At 42.6% G+C, this 22,336-nt stretch overlaps 1 protein-coding gene across 14 annotated transcripts in view; it reads left to right on the top strand.

The window, feature by feature from the left end:
- Prim2 (DNA primase subunit 2) overlaps positions 1 to 22,336 on the top strand; it is a 306,703-nt gene that overhangs the window by 225,881 nt on the left and 58,486 nt on the right. For all 14 annotated transcript variants that reach the window (XM_076557989.1, XM_076557988.1, XM_076557977.1 and 11 more), the window contains 2 exons: positions 11,182 to 11,254; positions 16,258 to 16,443. In XM_076557989.1, coding sequence (XP_076414104.1) covers positions 11,182 to 11,254; positions 16,258 to 16,443 — 259 coding nt within the window. The remainder of the gene's footprint in view (positions 1 to 11,181; positions 11,255 to 16,257; positions 16,444 to 22,336) is intronic.

Genomic DNA, 22,336 nt, shown 5'->3' with positions numbered 1-22,336 from the left:
CTAAAGGTCATGATAGCCGTAAAGGAGGGCGGGCCCTTTACTTGGTGTGGGTTCGGGCTCTTTCTACACCCGAGTTGTTCACCTGTGAAGCACTGTAGCAGAAACTGCATAGATGAGGAACACTTGAAGCTACCCAGTTGACTAGCACCCTCCTGCCTCAGCCAGATGCTAAGACGGCAGGTTTGTGACTCCACCCCTGGCTCCTGAGTGCTTCATGGCAGCTGTGGAGGTTTGAATGGAAATGGCCCCCACACATATTTGCATGTGTAGCCTCCATCTGATGGGAAGGAGTAGGCGGTGTAGCCTGTTGGAGTAGGTGTGTCCTTGTTGGGGGAGTTGTGTTCCTGGGGGTGGGCTTTGAGGTTTCAAAAGCCCCCCACCTGCCTGCCTTCTTATCCCCCTCCTGCCTGCTGCCTGTGGATCAGGATGTAAAGCTCTCAGCTACTGCTCCAGTGCCATGCCTGTCTGCTTCCTGCCATGATAACGGTGGACTAAACCCCTAAAACTATGAGCATGCCCCTAATTAAATGCTTTCTTTTATGATTTGCCTTGGTCATGGTGTCTCTTCATGGCAATAGAACAGTAACTAAGACAGCCACAGCAACTAGAAGAACAGTTATATTTATTATTTATTTGTGACCATCACAATAAAACCCCAGTGACCATGTGAATCTAGTGGATTGATGAATGAATGAATGATAGAAAAACACTTTGAGCTCTAAACTTTTGCCATTTATCCATTCATTCACTTTTTTAAAAGTTGCTAAATATTGAGTCTGAACGAGATGGCAGTTTGTTGACATTATTCTGAGCGTCAAACCCAGAATCTCACTCATGCTAGCCAAGTACCTGCCCTAGCCCCTGAGATGATAATTTGTCATTTCCAAGGGGATGCTTCATACTTTACCTTAGCTGGAATTGTGTATTTGTTTTTGTGACTTAAGACTGTTGTATGGATGCAGGACTTTCTATTCCTGTGACCACAGAAGGTAAGTACTCTGGGACTTACTGAGTCTCATAGACATGTATTTAAGTAACAAAACTGCTAGGAATTTAATTCCCGAAACAACCCTTAGACATGATGATACTCCAGTGACTGCTTCAAGATTAAAGGAAAGTGTATCATGTGATTCTTTAAACTGTGATTTTTTTTTTAGTCAAAGTCTCATTAGCTGTCTTTACCCCATGCCTGACCACCCACCCCTACTAATGTGGGACAAACAGAGAAACTTACACAACTTCGGGAAACATTGTTTCCTTAATATATGTGAACAACTGTGATGGGATAATCTTAAAATGCCATCAACAGGAGACCAGTTTCAGAAACATTCTGTACTCTGGGAGCTATTTGTAAGGGAATGGAAAGACAGCCATCGATTTACCTGTTCGTTTTTGCTGAGACCTGCATGGTTTAGGGATTGACCTAACGGGGGTGATGGGGAATGAAGAAATGACAGACACAGGTGCAGAAGAACTTAGATTGGGTGGGCCATGTGCTCCTCTGGGGCCCAGCTGTGGCAGTGGAAACTCCATACATTTATTATGCACAGCACATGGGTGTGATGGGGTGGGGTGGGGCTTGGCTAATCTCAGTAGGATCTCTGTAGGGAGCAGTCCCAGGCTGTAGTCATCCAGGAGGAGGAAGCTGCCGCTGATGGTTTTTGCACATTAGGTTTTAACTAAGGGTCAACCGTTGGCCAACAACTGTACTCCAAGCAGGGAACGACTTTGCCCTTCCCCCGAGCCTCATCTGTGGAAGGCTTGGTCACACCCATGGGTCTGAGGCATTGGGGTCCTTGATGCCAGCTCCATGTCAATGATAGACAGCCACTCAGGACTTCATTCATTCAGCCTCTTAGTTTTCATTATTGCCCTAGTCTTCAGTATCCTGAACCAGAGCCAGACAGTCTGTCTCAGAGCCTCAGTCCTTACACACACCACAGAGTATCAGCAAGAGCAGAGGGAGTGGAAGGAGTTTACTGGTGGTGTGGGTCTCATGGGGAAGGCGGGGCAACTGAAGGGAAGTAGCAGCTGTCCTGGGGTACCACTTACCTGCACTCTACTTCCCATTTTATTATTGTGTCTCCTGCTACCCACAAATACAGATTATACTGCACATTGTCTGATGAGAGTTTTCTGAGGAGACTTCTTAAAAATCAAATTGAGTAAAATTCATGCTAGTGGAAAAATAACTTATATTTAATTTTGGCAGAATTTTATTGATTGTGTTCTCCTTTGGAGTCATTGCCAGGACAGTTACCTGGACTGACACAGGTAGATACCTTTTCCCAGGGATTTAGCTGTAGAAAGAATCTCATTTTGGTTTCAGTGGTGACAGCTGCTGAGTGAGTTTTCTCATGATGTCCTTCACAGTGGGAAATGATGTGTCCTTACTCACACCAACAAATCCACACAGCAGGGGAGTCTGCTTTCTAAATGGCTGAATAGCCTAGCTTAAGTGATCATAGTGGGTTTTTTTTTTTTTTTAAATATCCAAAGTGGGTAAAACTGTGATTGAAAAATGGATATATGTGTACTGTGCAGAGACTCTTGTCTCCTCTTTGGAAACTGCTTTCCATCTGTGCCATGATGCATGTGTTTTTATCTGAAAAGGTCAGACTGGATCTTGGGATACTTTCATATAATGATCCAAGAGATTGTAATTTATTGTGAAAGATGCTTTAACTTACTTTTTATTGGCCCAAATAAATATGATTCCCCGATGCACCAATCACTTTTGATGACTTGTGCTTTCTCTGCCGTTTTCATGTTTTATACTGGCATAAAAATACTCTTAACTTAAGCCTGCTAGATGGAGAGGGGTAAATAGTGGTATCTACCCTCTTTAGGTTCTGTGATACTGGGCAATGCTTGACAGAGACAGGCAGTGTATTTTGTGTATTATTGTTTTATGGACTTCAGAATCTATCTGTTGATGAAAGACATTTTTGGAGGATGGGAGACAAATCCTTTTACTGTAGTTTAGAATCACATTTGCACTCCATGGTTTCTTATAAATGAAAGAAGGATGAATCATGGCAGTTGCATGTTGAGGTAGGCCAGGCTATCCCAGATCACAAGTAGCAATGTTTTGAAGCTTGATTGTTCTCCAAAATCAACCTTAGTTTAGCTTACCTCCAAAGTAATCCCAATCCAAGATTGCTTCAGGGCCAACTATGTCTAGTACTTAGTTCCCAAGTAGATATTTTAGAAACAAGCTTCTTTGAAGTAGGCTAGAAGACTTTCTTTATTTGGCCACACTGTAGCTTATGGTATGCCCATAACTATCAGGAATTTTAGTTTGGCAAGTAGAAGTGAGGGCAGGCTAATGACTTCTGTAGGTTTGCTTACCAAGCCTTCCAAAGGATCATTTGACTGTCCCTTGTCATTGTGCACATGTACAGCAGTGCCATCAGTAAAAACACAATGGAAATCACGTGTATACTTTTATATTGCACACATGAAGATAATTTTAATGACACCTTCATGCCCCAAATATGATTTTAACATGTAATTGACATGACAAAATATTGACATATTTTACATTATAGCATGTAGCTAGAGTTTTCCGGCCTTGCCCACAGTCAGGACAAATCTCTGTCACCCACCAGTCCCACAGCCGCTCAGACCCAACCAAGTAAACACAGAGACTTATATTGCTTACAAACTGTATGGCCGTGGCAGGCTTCTTGCTAACTGTTCTTATAGCTTAAATTAATCCATTTCCATAAATCTATGCCTTGCCACGTGGCTGGTGGCTTACCGGCATCTTCACATGCTGCTGGTCATGGCGGCGTCTGGCAGTGTCTCTCTGCCTCAGCCTTCTGCTTCCCAGAATTCTCCTCTCTCCTTGTCCCACCTACTTCCTGCCTGGCCACTGGCCAATCAGTGTTTTATTTATTGACCAATCAGAACAATTTGACATACAGACCATCCCACAGCAATAGCATTGTAAGTATTTGAAATCAATGAACACATTATACTTATTATTAAACATCTTAACTGAGAATAAGGCAAATTTAAGAGCTTAACAGTCATTTTGCCTGATGGGTCCTGCTTATGTGGACAGAGAAGTTCTTTTTTTTTAATGTCTGAGGTGAGTAAAACTGATTGCATGAAGCTGTTCCATTTAAATCTCCTGCATTGGAAGCTGAAATTTTACCTTTGAAAATGTCCCAAAGAATAAATCTTGTTTATAATGATAGATTCCAAAAAAAAAAAAGGCTTCCAGATAGCAGACATCAAAGGACATCTAAATGCTTCTACCTCAAGGTTAAATATTTCTTACGATGGTATAAAAAAAGTAGATTAAAAGAAATCTCCTTCTAGTATTTACTGGAAGAGTTTAGGAAATGCTAAGAACAGAAAAACAAAACAAAAACGGTAGAGGGATGGTGAGCTACTCCTTTATGAAGGCAGAAATAGGGTCTCTGTGAGTTCAAAGACAGCATGGTCTACCTTGTGAGATCCAGGCCAGCCAGGGCTTTTAAAAACAGGAGAAAACAACCAAAGGATGTTTAGGTCTAATACATTTAGGCTTTGGTGAAGATGATTGCAGTTAGATAAAGGTACAGTGATGCAGTCTAGAAATCTCCTAATCTTCATGGCAGCCTTTGATGGCACCACCAGGATTCTGTTTTTACTCCCTGCCCATCACAGAGATAGATGAAACCCGTGACTACAAGATTCTGATTGCCCTGCATAACCATCCTTGAAAAGCTGACCTTCACCTCATGTTTGTAGTGATGAGAGGTGATGTTCATCTTGTACTTGTCATCAGTGCCACAGCATGAGGAGATTTTTTCCCTCTCCTCTTAATCTTAACCAGCTGACCTTTCTGCGAGACCCACAAATCCACTTTTGTATATTATCTGTTGGTTTTTTCCAGCCCTCAGTTCCCACATTCTGACAGAAGTCCCACCAAGGGTCTCAGTGTACAATTGCTATGTATGTGCAACCAACAGGACTAACATTTCTGTTGCTTCTGCAAAGTCCATAAGGTCTGCCTCTCACTTGGGATTCACAGGTGGATGTGTGCAGATGTGTTTTCCAGATTTATCATTTTAGATAATCAATGGCTTATTTACTTAGATATTCATATTTTCTGTAAACTAGATACTTGTATGAGTGTTTGGAAAAACTGTACTTCATTGTGAATGGATTATCTGTCTTTTTGTCACAGTTACCCGTCACACCCAGATTCCTCAGTATTGCATTGACTTAACAGAGTTAAAGGTAGTACCCTGTAAACTTGGTTTATAGAAACACACCTTTGGGATTGTGATAGTTAGTCTTGATTGTCAACATGATAGGAGACAAGTCTCTGGGCCTGCCTAGGAGGGTTTGTATAGATTAGATTAGCCCCTGGGAATATCTGCTGGGAATTATCTAGTTAGGTTAACTGAGGTGGAAGAGCCAGCATGAATGCCTGTGGCAACAGTCCTTGGCCTGAGCAGTGGTTCTTGTTCTTTGTTGTAATTTAATAATTAGGATCTGTTCTCTAAGGACAACAACTAAGCTGTGGGGAGATTAATTAATTAACTTTTTGTTTTGTTTTGTTTTGGTTTTTCGAGACAGGGTTTCTCTGTGTAGCTTTGCGCCTTTCCTGGAGCTCACTTGGTAGCCTAGGCTGGCCTCGAACTCACAGAGATCCGCCTGGCTCTGCCTCCGGAGTGCTGGGATTAAAGGCGTGCGCCACCAACGCCCGGCATAATTAATTAACTTTTGAGACAGGGTTTGCCTGTGTAATAGAGCCATCCTGGAATTCACATTGTAGACCAGGCTGAACTCAAACTCGGAGATCTGCATGCTCCTGCCTTGCAAGTGCTGGGGTTAAAGGTGTCCACCACCGACTGACTTAAAAGCATTTTTTAAAAAGGAGTGCATCCTGCATTTTGTGCACTGGTCAGTTTTGTTAAGGCAGTGACCAGGTTCATTTTGCTGGCACACAGCACTGTCATATTTTAGCAAAAGGACACTCTGTCCTTCTACAACCCAGTATCTTCAGAACATATTCTAATGCAACTGAATAATCATGGAGTCACATCCTTCCTGTTTTTGTTACTTTTCTGTAACTCCAGAGAGCTCTTGTATTTCACCCTTGGTGCCTTTTACAGGCTGCTCCCACAAGTGAAAGGTAATTTATGTATAGAAAGCACACGTAAATCGTTGGAATACCTAACCTTTACTACTTGTATTTATGAATGAACCAACTGGTGTACAGTTTGTGTATTCCCTTTTATATTTATGGCAAACTGGTGATTCAACTAAGAAATAAAAAGATCCATTTTCAAGATTCTCTGACTAGTTAATCAAACATTCTTCTTTATAGTTGGCAAGATAATGATTAGAGATACAATATGAATTTAGTGAACCATTAAAATGATTTTTAAAATCTGTGTTAGGAAGAAATGACATATTATGATATAAAGGTTAGGAATAAAATAGCTTTTATGCTCATTGATTCTGCCGTGTTGAAAACTGAACAGTGGTGACCACGAATCAGGCTCAGATGAATATTTTCTGTTGAGTATTCATGTGTGCCTCCTATTAAAGTTATTTCTAACAAATTTGCTGTTATTCAACAATTAATGAAAAAAAAACATGAATTTGAAAGAAAGCTAGGAGGTAGATATAAGAGGATTTGGAGGGGGGTAAGGGAAGAGGGAAATGATGTAATTGTGTTATACTCTCAAAGGTTAAAAAATAATAAAAAGGGAAAATTGCTGTTATTATTTCTTCTGATCTAATATAAGCACTATGACATATTTATAAAATGGATACATTTTTTTTTTTTTTTTTTTTTTTTTGGTTTTTCGAGACAGGGTTTCTCTGTGTAGCTTTGCGCCTTTCCTGGAACTCACTTGGTAGCCCAGGCTGGCCTCGAACTCACAAAGATCCGCCTGCCTCTGCCTCCCGAGTGCTGGGATTAAAGGCGTGCGCCACCACCGCCCGGCTAAATGGATACATTTTTAAACATCATAAAACAAGAATACACAGAGTTACCCAGTGTAGAGTCTGTTTTCATTTAGAGGCATTATGATAATGAAGTTGATAGCACTCTGGATATCATAGCGATGTGCCTCCTCATATTTCTTGGTTACCTGCCACAGTCTCCTTCAGAAGCATCACTTTGGCACTCCTTGTCAAAGCCAGGTTGCTATTTCATGAGCTAGTATGGATTGTTGAGCATTTTTATTCTTTGTGGCAGCATTGCTTGCTTGTTTTTTGTTTGTGTCTTGGTCCTTGAGTTGCTGTCAGTGTTTTATAATAAGGAAACAGGAAAGCCAGTCCTGGAAATGCTCTAATGACCTAAGCAATGAAGTTAGTTACTTTTCTCTCTTGGGACCAAAAATACCCAACAGAAACAACTTCACAGGGAACCTTGATTTCACTGTGTCAGGAAGGCAAGGCAGAACTCATGGTGCAAGAGCATGCGGGAGAGCTTCCTAATATCCTGGTGGACCAGGATGCAGAGACCCTGAGCAGGACACAGAGATGGGGAGGTGGGGAATTGGGGCAGTGGAGAAATTGGAAGGTGGGGAGGTGGGGAATCGGGTATAACCTTCCCACGCCCACCCTTAGTGATGTACGAATTCCAGGCAGGCTCTCTGTACTTCTTTAAGGTTCCATAGCTTTCAAAACAGCAGCATGATTGGAGATTGGGCATCAGCGGTTGTCCATTTGTTTGTTTAGTGTCTGTGTGTGTGGCAGAGGCCAACTTTCGGGAGTTAGTCCTTTATTTCACCCTGGGGGCCCCCAGAGGTTGAACTCAGGCCATTAGGCCTGAAGCCATTTGCTGTTACTGGCTGAGCCACCTCCCTGGCCTGAGCTATGGGTGACATTTTACTTCAAGCCAGAATAGAGCTTTTTAAGATTTTTAACTTACATTTTAAAATTCTTTTAAAGTTTATACTTGAAGTTTTTCCTTCATTAAAGCAGGTTTTCTCTTTTGAAGGTGAATTTGTATCTTGGAAGTACTCTGGTAATGGTAATTCAGCTATAAATTCCCTATGATCCTTGACTCTTCTGTCTTCTCCCTTAAGTTATATCCATTCTTTTCCAGAAAAATCTAAATTCATCTATTGAGATAAGTCAAGCTCTCACCTTCACTGGCCTAGATGTAATATGGCCTAAAATAGGAATAGTTTTTTTGTTGTCCAATTCCTCTCTTTCTGCTCATTTCTTCTCTCTGCTTTTTTAAGTGTGAACCTGATGATGTCAGTTCGACCCTCAGATATTCTCAAGGTTTTCCATTCTGGCCTACAGAGCTTTAGATCCAAGGCTTTCTCATCCTTTGTCTGGATGCAGTAGCTTACACTTCCCATGTCAACTCTATCTGTTACAACCAGCTTCAGTAGTACTGAGTATCTGGAGTCCTTTGTTGTGGAATATTATTTTAAAGTGTGTTGCATTTTTTCCTACTGCTTTTGTTAACAATGCAGAGATGTGATACATTTGTTTGATTGAATAACATTAACCTGTGAGCAGGAGGTTGAGTCAGCAAGTAGCTGACAGGAAGTGGTAGGGAGGAACCACAGTAGCTAGGTTCTTAAATGGGGACTAAACAGAAGGACTGTTGAGTTCTTTGGAAGACACCAGCAAAGGGAGAAGGTTAGCTACTTGCTATTTAGCCTCCCTGAGCAGCAGAATTCTGCCTCAACCTCTGAATCCTGGTGTCTCTGGAGGGATGGAGATCTAGATAAAGGTTTCCCTTGATAGCTTTGAGTCAGTGCCCGAGGAAACGGCAAATGTATATGGTGTTGTGTGTCGTGTCCCCCTCCTCCCCCCAGCTTCATAGCTCAGAATTGCCTCAAATCCCAAATCCCTCAGCCCACTAGACTGCAGGTGTATGCCGCTGTGCTCGGCCTGTACTTCTTCTTTATGTATTCTTTTAAACTCATCATGCTGCAATTAATCTGGCCAAGACAAGTTCCTGAGGTGAAGTAATTACTTGACCGTGTTTTATCAATAACCATGTCTGTACATCATTTTACCACTATGTGTGTATTTGTGAAGGGTTGGTTTGAACAGTTCTTTTAGATGGTTGCAGTCACCATTTTCATTTATGCATTTGGATACTGAGGTTTACAGGAGTCCAAGGCATGGCCTAGTACAGAGCCGGGTGATGTCCCCGCTAGGCTCATCCTGACCGCCTTACTGTCTGCTTTCCCTCTGTTTACTGGTTAAAGTATGTAATTGCTCCCTTGTACTAGAATATACTCTACTGATTTTAATTAGCATTTTTGAATAAGCCATATTACTTGTTTCCCCCAGCATGTCTAGTCTGGCATCAGTACTTCCATTTCACAAATGACAATGATGGCAAACAGGATATTTGACTTTTCCAGTTGTATAGCTAGTGACTTAAAACCCGAAACAAGAAAGGTCTCCAGACTTGCAGCCTTCTGCTACTTCTATTACCTATGGTGCTTCTTTGTTCCATTATTAGATGGGGAAGTAGCACAGTTTTTTACTCCGGTGATTTTACAGGAATAATGGTCTTTTATGCCTGTATAGCAGTGTAAGACAGGAGCAGGTGGTTCGGTGGATAAACTGCTTGCCGTATAAGCATGAGGACTGAGTTCAGATCCCAAGCATCCACATAAAAAAAACAAACATGGCATGCCGGGCCTGGTGGTCACCTGTAATCCAGCACTGGGGAAGTGGAGACAAGCACTCCTCAGAGTAAGCTGGTTAGCTAGCTGCATCAGGGAAGTCCAAGTTCAGTGAGAGACCCTGCCTCAGTAAGTAAAGTGGTAGATATGATAGCTAGACAGGTGACATTACCTCTGGCCTTCACACATGTACACACATACTCAGGAGGATCCTCACATGTGTGAACCTACATGCATATACACTCTACATACACACCTACATACATACATACCTGTCCAAACAGTGTAAATCATTAAAATAATAGTTGTGGGTTTCACTTAGCATGATCTATGTATGCATCAAGTTAATGTCATTGATGCATTAAGTCAGAGCAAATGGCACATTACCTAACAGAAGAGGGATACTTAGGCTTGACGGTCTCATAGTGTACTTGCAGCATCCCAATGCACTACTACAATCTTGTTTCATAATTTGTATCTGTTGTTTAATCAATGAAATTAATCGACTGTGGAAACAGCAGCTTCTTAAAGAGCACGTGTGTGGTTCTGCAGGAAAAGTCTGTTCCTAGTAGATATGAAATAGACAGTCTGGAATTCTTGATGATTAACTTGACTCTTCTCTGCAGAATTTTCTTTAGTTGTATCAAGCCATGGGTTGACTGTATACATTTTTCTATGTAATGTAGCAAACTGAATGCAATGGGATCTTTGTTTATGGGGTTGGACATGGAGAGTAGATTTTGTCAAGGATATGAAAAATTGTAAAGATGAATGGCTTTAGATAGTGTCTATCAACTTGTTTCCAGATTTGTGAATAACACCACAGAGACATTTATTATAGGAGGAGGATGTCAGCATCATAAGGAAATGAAATGAAGAGACAAGTTTGCATTTGACTACAGGACAGACTTGGTGTTTTGATCCTAACAGATTTCTAATTTCCTCATTTGTTAAATGTAAATTAAGTGTTCTCCCAGAATGGATGTGAGGATTTAATTAGAGGATGTACATGGAGATTCCTCGCACACTAAGCACTGTTAAATATTTTAAGGAATGGCAACTGCTACTATACATCAGGCCCTTAACAAAAATGATTTTGATTTGGGTCCTTATGTTAGTGCTGCAGGTCGATATCATCATCTCCATTCGATGGAGAAGGAACACAGCATGCCAGTGTGCTAATGACACACCCAGGAAGGAGTCTGTGGTCCAGGGTGATTCCTGTTGAAGCTCTCCTTCGCTCTTGCTCTGTTGCAGTTCTGTTAATAGGCTTAAGTAGAGGAGGTTTAAACTTTTACTGTATGGATTATGCTTGTAGGAAGTGAAAGCAGTGCCCTGGGGGAGGAATCGGGAAATCCAGCCTGGTGCTATGTTGTGTGTTACTTATAAGTAATTCATTGTATATGTCTTATTAAATACACTTAGAGTACTTGGCTTTCTGCTGAGGTTCATGTGTAAAATGTTTTCTTATTATAACTTTGATCTTAGAATAAAAATTCTCTTTGAAGAGATGAAAGCATTTTACAGATCCCATTTTAGTTTTTTGTTCTGCTTTGTTTTTCAGTCATTCTTACACTGGTCAAGATTACAGCATCCAGAAGAACACGGGGAAGATTTCCTTAGATCAGATTGATTCGGTAAGCACCAGCCCCTGTTAAAGCAGACGTGATTCAACGAGAGACCCTTGGTGGGAAGATGGGGGAGCAGTCCCCTTATTGCTTCGGATCATTTTAAGAGGAAAGTCTCATATTTTATGTTTGTGATTTTTTTTAAATCGGAAGAAAGCTGAATTTAAGGGGAAGTTATTTGCAATTTTTAAAACAACAATTTGATTATTGGAAAATGAAATTCTTTTAAATGACAACCACTGTGTTTATGTGTTTACATTGAAATACTACACACATTTAGAAAAGGAGAAGTGACGTGTATTAGTTAGCTAGAACCGTTATAGCAAAATCAGATTGGTGACTTAAATACCAGAAGATAATTCCTCATAGCCGGAGGCTTGAAGTGTAAGCTCTGTTTTCTGGGGCCTTTCTCTTTGCTTTATAGACAGCTGCTTTCCTGTCTCCTGAGATGGTTTTCTCACCGTTGGTCTAAAGCCTGGTTGTTTCTTTCTCTTCTTGTATGTACACTAATCACCTTTAACAATATAATGACCCCATGCAGCTTAATCACCTCTTTTAAGGATCTCTTTCCAGGACAGTCAAACTGGGTACTGGGTTAAAACTTTACTATGTGAATGTGGGTGCAGTTCCCCCGAGCGTTCACTAGCACTAAGGAAGGCTGCCATCCTGCACTAACACATGGTTCACGTCTGCCTTGTTTGACTTTGCACTTCCTCAGCAAAAGCACTTTGTTATACTTCAGTTTCCAGAATTTCTCTTTAATGCTCTGTAGTGTGTGCACTTTATCCCACAAAGAAAAAATAAGCCTGCTAGAACTAATCTTTATTTACAACTACCACTTTACTTGCAAAAAATTAAAAATATAACAGGGTTTTAATGTTGGAATATAAGAATTATAATAAGGTTACTGGAAACAGATCAAATAAATAGATAAGATTGTCTTATGGCAAATCATAATGTAGTACTTAGCAGTTAATATCCCTGGAAATAACAGGATTGTCTGCACTACATAGTTGATTTCAAATTTGCTCTTACGATGACTCATCTTTCAATCTCCTCTAAAGAATTATTTCACCTTGTTAGTCCCTTTCTTGCCTTTCCATTTCTCCATGTGTTCACTTTATATTATATGAATAGTTGAAGATGATTCTATTCCTACCTCTAGCCAAGTATTTTCTCATCACAAGTGTGAACTGTGGGGATACCAAGAACTGTACTCACTGATTCATGTAGTGAATAGAAACTGAGCCCATCAGTTGTGTGCCAGTCAGTGGTGTGAATACAGAACTGAATATAACAGAATATCTATACTTCTTGGACCTTACCTGGGTGGAACAGATAACATAGCAAATGAGCATCGTCCTGTAAAATCACTCGAGACTTAACTTTATCTGGAAGCTCTTCATCCTTCTAACACCATGCCATCAGTGTATCTCTTGCTATCTGCTGGTCATGGACTGCATCTTCTAGGTTGTTCTGTAATGGAAGTCTGTATCTGTCAGTGGCACTATTGTCCCTGTGTTCCTCTTCAGATGGGGACTGCGCCTGCCCTTGACCCTCTGTGGGTATGGAGTGAGTGTCTGTCTTAGTTTACATGACCTCTTCTGAATCTCCCCTGTCCCAGCTCTAGCTTCTTTAAAGCCCGGGAATCAAGACATAGAGTGGATACCTCCCTAGATGCTGACCCCACCCCTTACCTTTGATGGTTTTTATTTGCACAGCACTGCATCTGTTATGGTTGCCCTTTGCAGCATCCCATATCTTGTCCTTACAATTTCTCTGTCAGCTCCATTCCCATTTCTCTGTCTTCCTGTGGCCAGCCCTGTGCTCAGTTGTCTTCGTTTTCACTTTGTGGACAGCCTTTAGGTTCTCTTAAGCATTCTTCCTCCTTCCATTCTTGCTGCTTATAGTCTCTCTAGAGTGTAGTAGCCCGAGTTCCTTATCAAATCATCAAACCCTCTGGTGTTTATGGCCTGTCTTCTACTTTATTGTGGTACACTCATTATGTTCTAGTAAACCATATTCATTTCTTCATGGAGTTTTTAATTTTCATAACATGTATGATAATTCTTGGGTCCTCACTTGAGTAGAATCAAGCTTGAAGTTTATGTCTTAGTTGAAGTGTAATTTCCTTAGAGACTCGTCTGTTTCCAAAATTCTCTCCCAATCACAGTTGATCCCACTGCTGCTTTATTAATGAGCTTGGACACCGTTCTTACCCTCTTTATCCTCATATCCATTGTCTCTGCCTCCGAGTGTCAACTGCTCCGGGAGAGGATCTGTGACCTCTCTCTCTCTCTCCGGGTAGCTGTGAGGGAGGAGATCTGTGACCTCTCTCTCTCTCCGGGTAGCTGCTCCGGGAGGGGATCTGTGACCTCTCTCTCTCTCTCCGGGTAGCTGTGAGGGAGGGGATCTGTGACCTCTCTCTCTCTCCGGGTAGCTGTGAGGGAGGGGATCTGTGACCTCTCTCTCTCTCTCCGGGTAGCTGTGAGGGAGGGGATCTGTGACCTCTCTCTCTCTCCCCGGGTAGCTGTGAGGGAGGGGATCTGTGACCTCTCTCTCTCCCCGGGTAGCTGTGAGGGAGGGGATCTGTGACCTCTCTCTCTCCCCGGGTAGCTGTGAGGGAGGGGATCTGTGACCTCTCTCTCTCCCCGGGTAGCTGTGAGGGAGGGGATCTGTGACCTCTCTCTCTCTCTCTCTCTCTCTCCCCGGGTAGCTGTGAGGGAGGGGATCTGTGACCTCTCTCTCTCTCTCTCTCTCTCTCTCTCTCCGGGTAGCTGTGAGGGAGGGGATCTGTGACCTCTCTCTCTCTCTCTCTCTCCCCGGGTAGCTGTGAGGGAGGGGATCTGTGACCTCTCTCTCTCTCCGGGTAGCTGTGAGGGAGGGGATCTGTGACCTCTCTCTCTCCCCGGGTAGCTGTGAGGGCTGCACAGACAGTAACTGTTCAATAAGTCCTTGATGGTTGAGACTCAAGGAATTGGGGAGTTGTAATAAAGGAAACAGAGGTTGAACTGTGTCTTGGGGGCTTTGCCTGCTGTAACTAGATCGCATGGGAGGGGGAGGGGACACCAGACAGTGTTGGCAGAGTGGGAATGTGTAAGCAGGACTCAACCAGGGGGAAGGAACTTGTTGTTGGTACGGTGACAAATCAGCTCCCAGTCCCTGCTGGGCTTCTGTGGCATTTGACTCACGCCCCTGCTGCAGTCCTCATTGTTGAAGTCATTATACAGACTTGGTCCGTGTAACGGGGTCATAGTTTCATACAGCCACCATTGAGTGAGTGGACTGTGTTTCTGTCTCCTTGTTTTCTACAATCCTGGATAAAACCTGTTCTGTTATATATTGAAAAGCTGGTGGGCCTTAGGAGATGATGTGGGTTTACACCAAGGACGTTGAACACGCACTAATTTTTTTTTTTTTTAATTAAGAAAGAACCAAAGTAGTCATGTGAAAATGAACCGAAAGGTCTTCTGTTTGTCACTCCCCCAGAAGATACAAGTCTGTGTGGGTTAGTTTTGAGGATAGAATTCAGTTGTTCTTTACAGACAGACATTAGATAGTCACTAGAGGGAGCAGCAAAGTCAAACAAAGCAAGACTGGGCCCTCCTGACAGGGTGAACTGGCAAGGCTGCCCTGGTGAGAACTCACGTCCTGGGAGGAAGGATGCACTAGGGGATGTTAGAGGGAACAAGGTTGAGATTGTAAGTGAAAAAAATTGAATTGAAAAACAAGCCATGATTCTTCATTTTTGACATTAAAACAAAGACCTGCATTTTTAAACTATTGGTTAAACACGTATGTTTGAATTTTTTCTTTAAAACCCTTTCTTTTAATTTTGTGTTCTACTTTATGTTATGAATCAATTCGCTACTCTGCAATTATATTTTCAGACCCCTTTTTCTTAGAAAAATGGAATATTACATTCACATAAACCCTCTAAGAATATTCAGAGCAGTTTTGTTTGTAATAAAAAGGTTGAACAAACTGCAGCACATTCAAGCCATAGACTGTACCTGCTCATTGACCTTCCCTGAGTTGTCACAGGAGAATCTTGAACCAAGGATGAGGAACTAGCAAGAAGCCAGTCCTCAGACACGGCACACTGTGTGATTTTTGTTTAGTTGATTCTCTTGAAATGACAGAGTTACAGAAATGAACAGATTAGCTGTTTCCAAATGTTAAGAAAGAAGGAGGCTAGGGTGGAGCGGGGTGCAGAAAGCAGAAATTAGGCAGAAAGAAGAAGGGACGGCGAGATGGCCCGTGGCTAATATGCTTGCTATGTGTGAGGACCTGCATTTGGATCCCTGGTGTCCACAGAAAAGGCTGCATGTGGTAGTGTGGGCCTGCAGTCTCAGCACTGGGGAGGCCGAGACGGGAGAATCCTGGAGGCTTGTGCTGGACAGCCATCTAGCTGAAACAGTGAACTCCATCCTCAGTGCGAAGAGCGGAGGAAGATACCAGTGTTGTCCTCTGGCCTCCATACACAAATGGCACTAAATAAATGCAAGCAGGAAATAGGGATCCTCGTGGTGTTGAAATCATTCTGCATCCTGAGGTGGTGGAAGTATGAGCCTCCACATGATGAAACGTGCACACAGAAGTAGACGTACAACTGTGGGAATCTGAGGAAGCACAGTGCGATGTATCTGTGTTGTATTTGCCTGTCTTGCAAGATTTTGTATGTGAGGGAAACTGGGGACATGCCACCTCTTTGTGTTATTTCTTGTAGCTAATATGTGCATTATTAGCCATCTAAAGGAAAACGTAAAAGAGAAACAGGGAAACTGACATTATTATTATTATTATATAATTTGGGATGTTCAAAGTGTTACCTGTTTGATTTTTAATCACTATAAAATAAGACAAGTCTCATTTACAATCTGTGTAAAACAACAATGCTTTCTATGACTTACGTTGTTTATTCTGATTAAATGAAATTTACAATCACAGCAGCTATAATAGGGGACCTAGTATATCTTCGCCATTACCTAAACTTGCTTTTTTTCTTGTAGCTTTCTACCAAATCTTTCCCGCCTTGCATGCGTCAGTTGCACAAGGCTTTGAGGGAAAATCACCATCTTCGTCATGGAGGCCGGATGCAGTATGGGCTGTTCCTGAAGGGCATTGGCCTGACTCTGGAACAGGCATTGCAGTTCTGGAAGCAAGAGTTTATCAGAGGGAAGATGGACCCAGACAAGGTAACGGTGAACGGGCAGAGCAATAGCAAATGAAGCTTTGTTAGCTCAAACTAGAAGATCTGTTTGTAAAACATGCACCAAAACACAGCTGTAAAGTATAAAAGATACATGTGTCTTAGCTTATGTAAACAGAAATTCACATGTTAGTCTAGCGAGGGCCAAGCAAAAGCTTGGGAAAGGTGTTTTCTTGAGTAAGCATGTTGTCAGCAGACTGAACTTGCTTCCTGAGTTGTGTTTTTCTAAGGACGTATATGTATACACACACACACACACACACACACACACACACACACACACACACACACACACACACACACACACACACACCCCACCACCATTTGAAGGTTAGGAGAGCTCACGAATGCCTAAGGAGAAGGCGGTGAAGATGCTTTCGTTCAGGCTGTGTTCAGTCCCGACAGCATCTCAACAGCAGTCACTGTAGTCACTGTAAACCCTCACACCACTTTTAATCAGTCTATGGCATCATGTTCTTAGGCCTGTTCCTCAGTTCTTCTTTCCTACTAATGTCAGGGGACGAGATTTGTCTAGAAATGTGGATTTTGTCCCTTTTATATCGTGCACTATATAAGGAAAAAAGTTTGTGTTGTATATTTCTTAATTTTCTTCTTCTGGAAAAAAGGATAATAGGGAATGAAGAATGTTTATATAAGTAAATACCATGTGTTGTCTCATATTAGCTTTCTAGGGCTACTGTAACAAAATTCTAAGTTCGCTGGTTTAAGCAACAGAAACTTAGTTTCTCATGGTTCTTGAGTCTGGAAATTAAAATCAGGGTGTTGGCAGATTTTATCACTTCTGGGGCCTGGCCCCAGGCTTGAGGTTTGGCCTGTTCATGCGGTCTCTTCTCTGTGCGAGTGCCACGCTGCTGCTGCTGCTGCTGCTGCTGCCGTTGCTGCAAGGTCTCCTATTGTATTGTGTTAGCTGCACCTGCAGTATCTTTCCAGCTTGCTTCCCCCTCTTCCAGGCACTGTCTTGGAATACAGTCACGTTTGTGACTAGAGCTTCAAAATAGAAATTTTAGGATAAATGACTCAGCATATAACTTGTCTCTCATTGTATACTTTATTCCGACTGTGATTCTATGTGTGTGTGTGTGTGTGTATGTGTGTGTGGTGTGTGCCACAGCATACATGTGGAAGTGAGAGAACAACTGGATCCACCTGAGAGTGTGAAGCTTGTGGAACAATCACCTATCCCTGCTGAGGCATGCTGACCAGACTGCTTACTGAACAAGGGAAGGGCAAGTGTTTTATTGATTTGTTACAGTGGGTTAATCTGGTACTTTCCGCTGGTCATGGACACAATTTCGGAAGGATTTTGCCGTCTTGTGAACCAGTGGTGGTTGACATAACCCAGACATGCCGAGGCTGCTTGTTGGCACCATGGCCTTGCAAAAACGTCCTTGCACTGGGGCTTGGCCTGACTCTGTCACAGGGCTGCAGGGCTCTGATGCTTGAGCTGTGTAAGAAGCACTGAGGTAGACTAGAAGAAGGAATGTAAAGCTTTTAGAGGAACCAGGGACAGGGCTCCGAGCTAGGCTGCCTTTCGGTCCTCCCTGTCTCCTGTCTGAGAAGGCCCACGCAGCAGCAGCAGCAGCAGCAGCGTAAAGTTTGTGTTGAACCCATTTATTTAATTTTTTTCTTATGAGATTCCTCCACACCACAATTTAAAATTTAGTGGAAAAAGAAATTAGTGGATAATTTTTAATTTTCTCTGTAAATAGATGAGAGGTTATATTTTCATTAGCTTAGCAAATATACTATTTTGGCTAAGAGATTATGTTGCACTTAGGTTCTGTTGTTACACAGTCTGCACTTGTAAATAAATGGTCACGTTTTTCTCAGTGTTCTCTTTTCTTACTGATACAAAGTATAATAAACTAAGGGTTGTTAAATTGTGGTACCCCTTTCAATCTGACAGAGCTTTTTGTAGTCTGAAGAGGTGCAGAAAGTGAGGACTTACAGTACTACTCGAAGTATTTTGTTGGATGGGTATGGAGAATGTCCTAACAGACACTTTTTGTGGATGTTGTACTGGCTAGTTTTACGTCAGCTTGATACAAGCTCGAGTCATCTGAAGGGAGGGAACCTCCATTGAGAAAATACCTCCATAAGAGGAGCTCTAATCTAGAAAATGAACTCATCTGAAGGGAGGGAACCTCCATTGAGAAAATACCTCCATAAGAGGAGCTCTAATCCAGAAAATGAACTCATCTGAAGGGAGGGAACTTCCATTGAGAAAATACCTCCATAAGAGGAGCTCTAATCCAGAAAATGAACTCATCTGAAGGGAGGGAACCTCCATTGAGAAAATACCTCCATAAGAGGAGCTCTAATCCAGAAAATGAACTCATCTGAAGGGAGGGAACCTCCATTGAGAAAATACCTCCATAAGAGGAGCTCTAATCCAGAAAAGGAACCAACCATTCCTCATCTCGGACACCCTATCCATTGCTCAAGACTGTGGGAAGCCAGCCCCCACCTTTGAAAAGGTTCCTATGAGGAGGAAAGAGGAATAAGAAATATTAGGTAGGATGATAGGCCTAGCCGAGAGTAAGAGAGACGGAAACACAGGATAGCTTCGGGAGGACCTGGGTCAATACCCAATGGCCCAGAACTTTATTCAAAAGCTTTTTATAACAATGCCATGGGGCAAGGTAAAAGACCTCCCCCTTGCTAGATACAGTCAAGTGTAGACCCTCCAAACACCTGGTACCCAGGCCCATGGTCCAGTCATCCTCTTATGCAGCCCTGCTGGTAAAGCAAGCTCAGATCTCACTAGGAAACCTCTGTGGGCTCCCACACAAAACCAGGGGATAATGTGTCGGGGCAGCAGGTTTGGGGGCTGAGCATGAACAAGCTCCAGGCTGCTGCACACCACTCTGTTGGCTCTGCTCAGCAAAGACATGTTCCCTGTCCACTGTCGCTTTCTCTCACACCTGTCACCACCATTGCACACTGCTCTATCCCTCCCATCTTTCCTACCTCTCCATTGCACATCTGTCTGTCGTATTGGCGTTGCATACTGCACTGTGTCACACACTATGTTTTTTGCCCAAACAGCTTTACATGCAATATTGAGTCTTTAGTTTGGTTTCTGAAGCACCATAAGCATTGGTTCATTGCTTAGGCTAGTCTCATATATTCTGCTGTTGCCCAGAGTCAGGGTGATGTTGCAGGTAGGCAGGATGTTGGGGGCGGGTTCCATGCAAGTTCTAGACTGCTTCAGCTTCTGGCTCCCACACCTCCCTACCCTCAATGTCAGGCACCCCGAGGCTTGTTGGGCTGGACCTTTGTGCTTATAAGCCTATGGGCAGCACCACTGCCTTGTGCTTTCCCTTTCCCAGCAAGGCAGCAGGCAGAGCAGGCTGAAGCCATAGCGGCTCCAAGCTGGGGGCAGCGAGCCTAGGACAGGCCCTGTTCAGTAATGAGCCTAGGACATTCAGTAATGAGCCTAGGACAGGCCCTATTCAGTAATGACGTGTTTCTGTAGGAGCTCCAGGACACTGCACACCACCCTGTCCTTGGTGCCAGGCTCTGGGCACAGCTGTTGTGCTTGTAGGCTGTGGGCAGTGAGTGCTTCATGTGCAAGGTTCTGAAAACACAAAGTGCCAGGCCTCTGTCCCCAGATCTTGATATGTATAGTCATACCTCATGAGCAAAAGTATTTTCTTCTTTGGTAATAAGTTGAACAACTCAAGTCTACCCTATGTCATCACCTGAAAAATTTTGGGACAAAAGATAAGCTATTTAATAGTCCTTAATGTTCCTTGACTCAATTACAACAGAATGGAGTTGACCTTGCATTTGGCATGTAAGGACCAGAAATTGCAGCCATTAAGTGCTCTATGTTGTACTTAAAGTTCACTTGAACCAGAAGGCAACTTACACCAACACAAACAGAAACACAAACAGAAACACAAACACAAACACAACCAATCTGGGTGAGAGGACACTATGCCATGAATTTTTTATAATTATCCAGTTTAATTTCATTCTAGTGATTGGAAGATTTAATAACCAAGTCCCAAGTAAGTGAATATTTTAGTGATTTTTTTTCATACATTAATAAAAAAGTTTGAGACTGAGGGAGGAACGCAAAGACGGCAGCGGCCACCGGCATCCACCTCAGAGCTCCAAGGATTCTGAGAGGCCCATGGAGGCTCCTACGGGTGATGCAGAGGCAGAAAAGGCATCTGCAGAGCCTGAAGTAGCTCTGGAACAACTTAAAAAGGGGAGAGGGGCAAGTCTTATGGGAAGATGCTTTTAAAAAGTACACTCGTGAAACTGGAAATAAAGATGGCGGAACAGAGTCATGCATGGGGGAGAATGATGAATCTACACCTTTCGATGCCGTTTTTCAGCCAACAGGCTGCAAGCACAGAGGTCATGCCTGATGACCCCTTGGGTGGCCAGCACCAACAACAGGGAGATTGCCTGGAGCTCCCACAGAAACAGGTCAATACTGAATAGAGCCAGTATCTCAATCACTAAAGATTGAGAAAAAATGTTTTATAAACGACCCTTTAAAAAATTCAAGTTCCTAAATGGCTTATCCAACAAATAGATGATGCAGGTCTTCAGCTCTTATTTGCTCTTCTGTCCGCCCCTGTGGGCAATTTAGGCATAACGATCTGTCCTTTGTCAATAATCCATACATACATTTAAAGGCCTGCGACATGCCAGGGCCTAGTAAATGCTAAATGAATATGTACAGCAGAGTGTCTCAGCTAATGTACTGCTAATGAATCTCCAATATACTCCACTATTGATCCCATGAACCCTTGGGGAGGCTAGGCCAGACCTGGAGTACTCATAGCTCGTTACCTTCGATTGTAAGTAGTGCATTCTTTTTCCTCTAGAATATTTTCTAGACATTGTTTTATATGTGCTAAGTGACATGAAAAGGATAGGGATGTACTGAAAGAGAGTGCAGGCTTGAATTTGGGCATATTTTTTCTGCTGTATACAAGTTATGTAACTAGATTAGGGTTCTCTAGTGGAAAAGTACCAGTAGAATGAATATATATATTAAAAGAAAAATATGTTAGATTGACTTATACAGTGCTATCTGCATAGTCCAACAGTGGCTGTCTCAGTCTGGAGAGGCCGAGAACCCAGGAGCTGTTCAGTCCACAAGCTTTATGCTTCAGAAGTCCTAATTTGGTGCTGAGTGCTGAGGCAATTTCCAGAGAATCTTTGGTTTTTCAGTCCACATTGGAAGACTGAAAGCCCAGGGTTCTCATACCAGCAAAAGAATGCCACAGGAGTAGCAATGGCAGCAACAAGGTGGATGAACTTGCTAGCCAAAGTAAAAAGGTTCCCCCCCCCCCAAGGTCTTCTTTTATCTGTGTTGCCATCAGAAGATGCCATCCACATTTAGGTTGGGTCTTCCAAATTAAAACTAAATTAAAAGTAAAAAAAAAAAAGTCATGACATATTATAAGACAATGAGTCTCCAAAGATGCCATTGAGTTCACTTTCTGTTGGCCATCTACTGATAATCATGTCACCTACCCTTAAGAGTAGTTTGTTTTTCCAGTGAGACTCCCTTGGAGAAAATTAAATTTTCATTTTCTTTTTTTTTTTTTTGGTTTTTTTTTTTTTGGTTTTTTGAGACAGGGTTTCTCTGTGTAGCTTTGCGCCTTTCCTGGAACTCGCTTTGGAGACCAGGCTGGCCTCGAACTCACAGAGATCCGCCTGGCTCTGCCTCCCGAGTGCTGGGATTAAAGGCGTGCGCCACCACCGCCCGGCAAATTTTCATTTTCAAGTGGTTACCAGTTGGAGATAGCTTCTAGGTTAGGGATTGGGGGCATGTGTTCACTTCTCCTTTTATGACCCCATCTGGTGCAGACCCATGCAGGCCCTGTGCA

This window comes from Peromyscus maniculatus, chromosome 21 (genome assembly GCF_049852395.1).
Source record: "Peromyscus maniculatus bairdii isolate BWxNUB_F1_BW_parent chromosome 21, HU_Pman_BW_mat_3.1, whole genome shotgun sequence".
Classification (NCBI taxonomy): domain Eukaryota; kingdom Metazoa; phylum Chordata; class Mammalia; order Rodentia; family Cricetidae; genus Peromyscus; species Peromyscus maniculatus.
The sequence above is the reverse complement of the archived record's forward strand: the minus strand, read 5'-3'. Positions and strand labels throughout refer to the sequence as shown.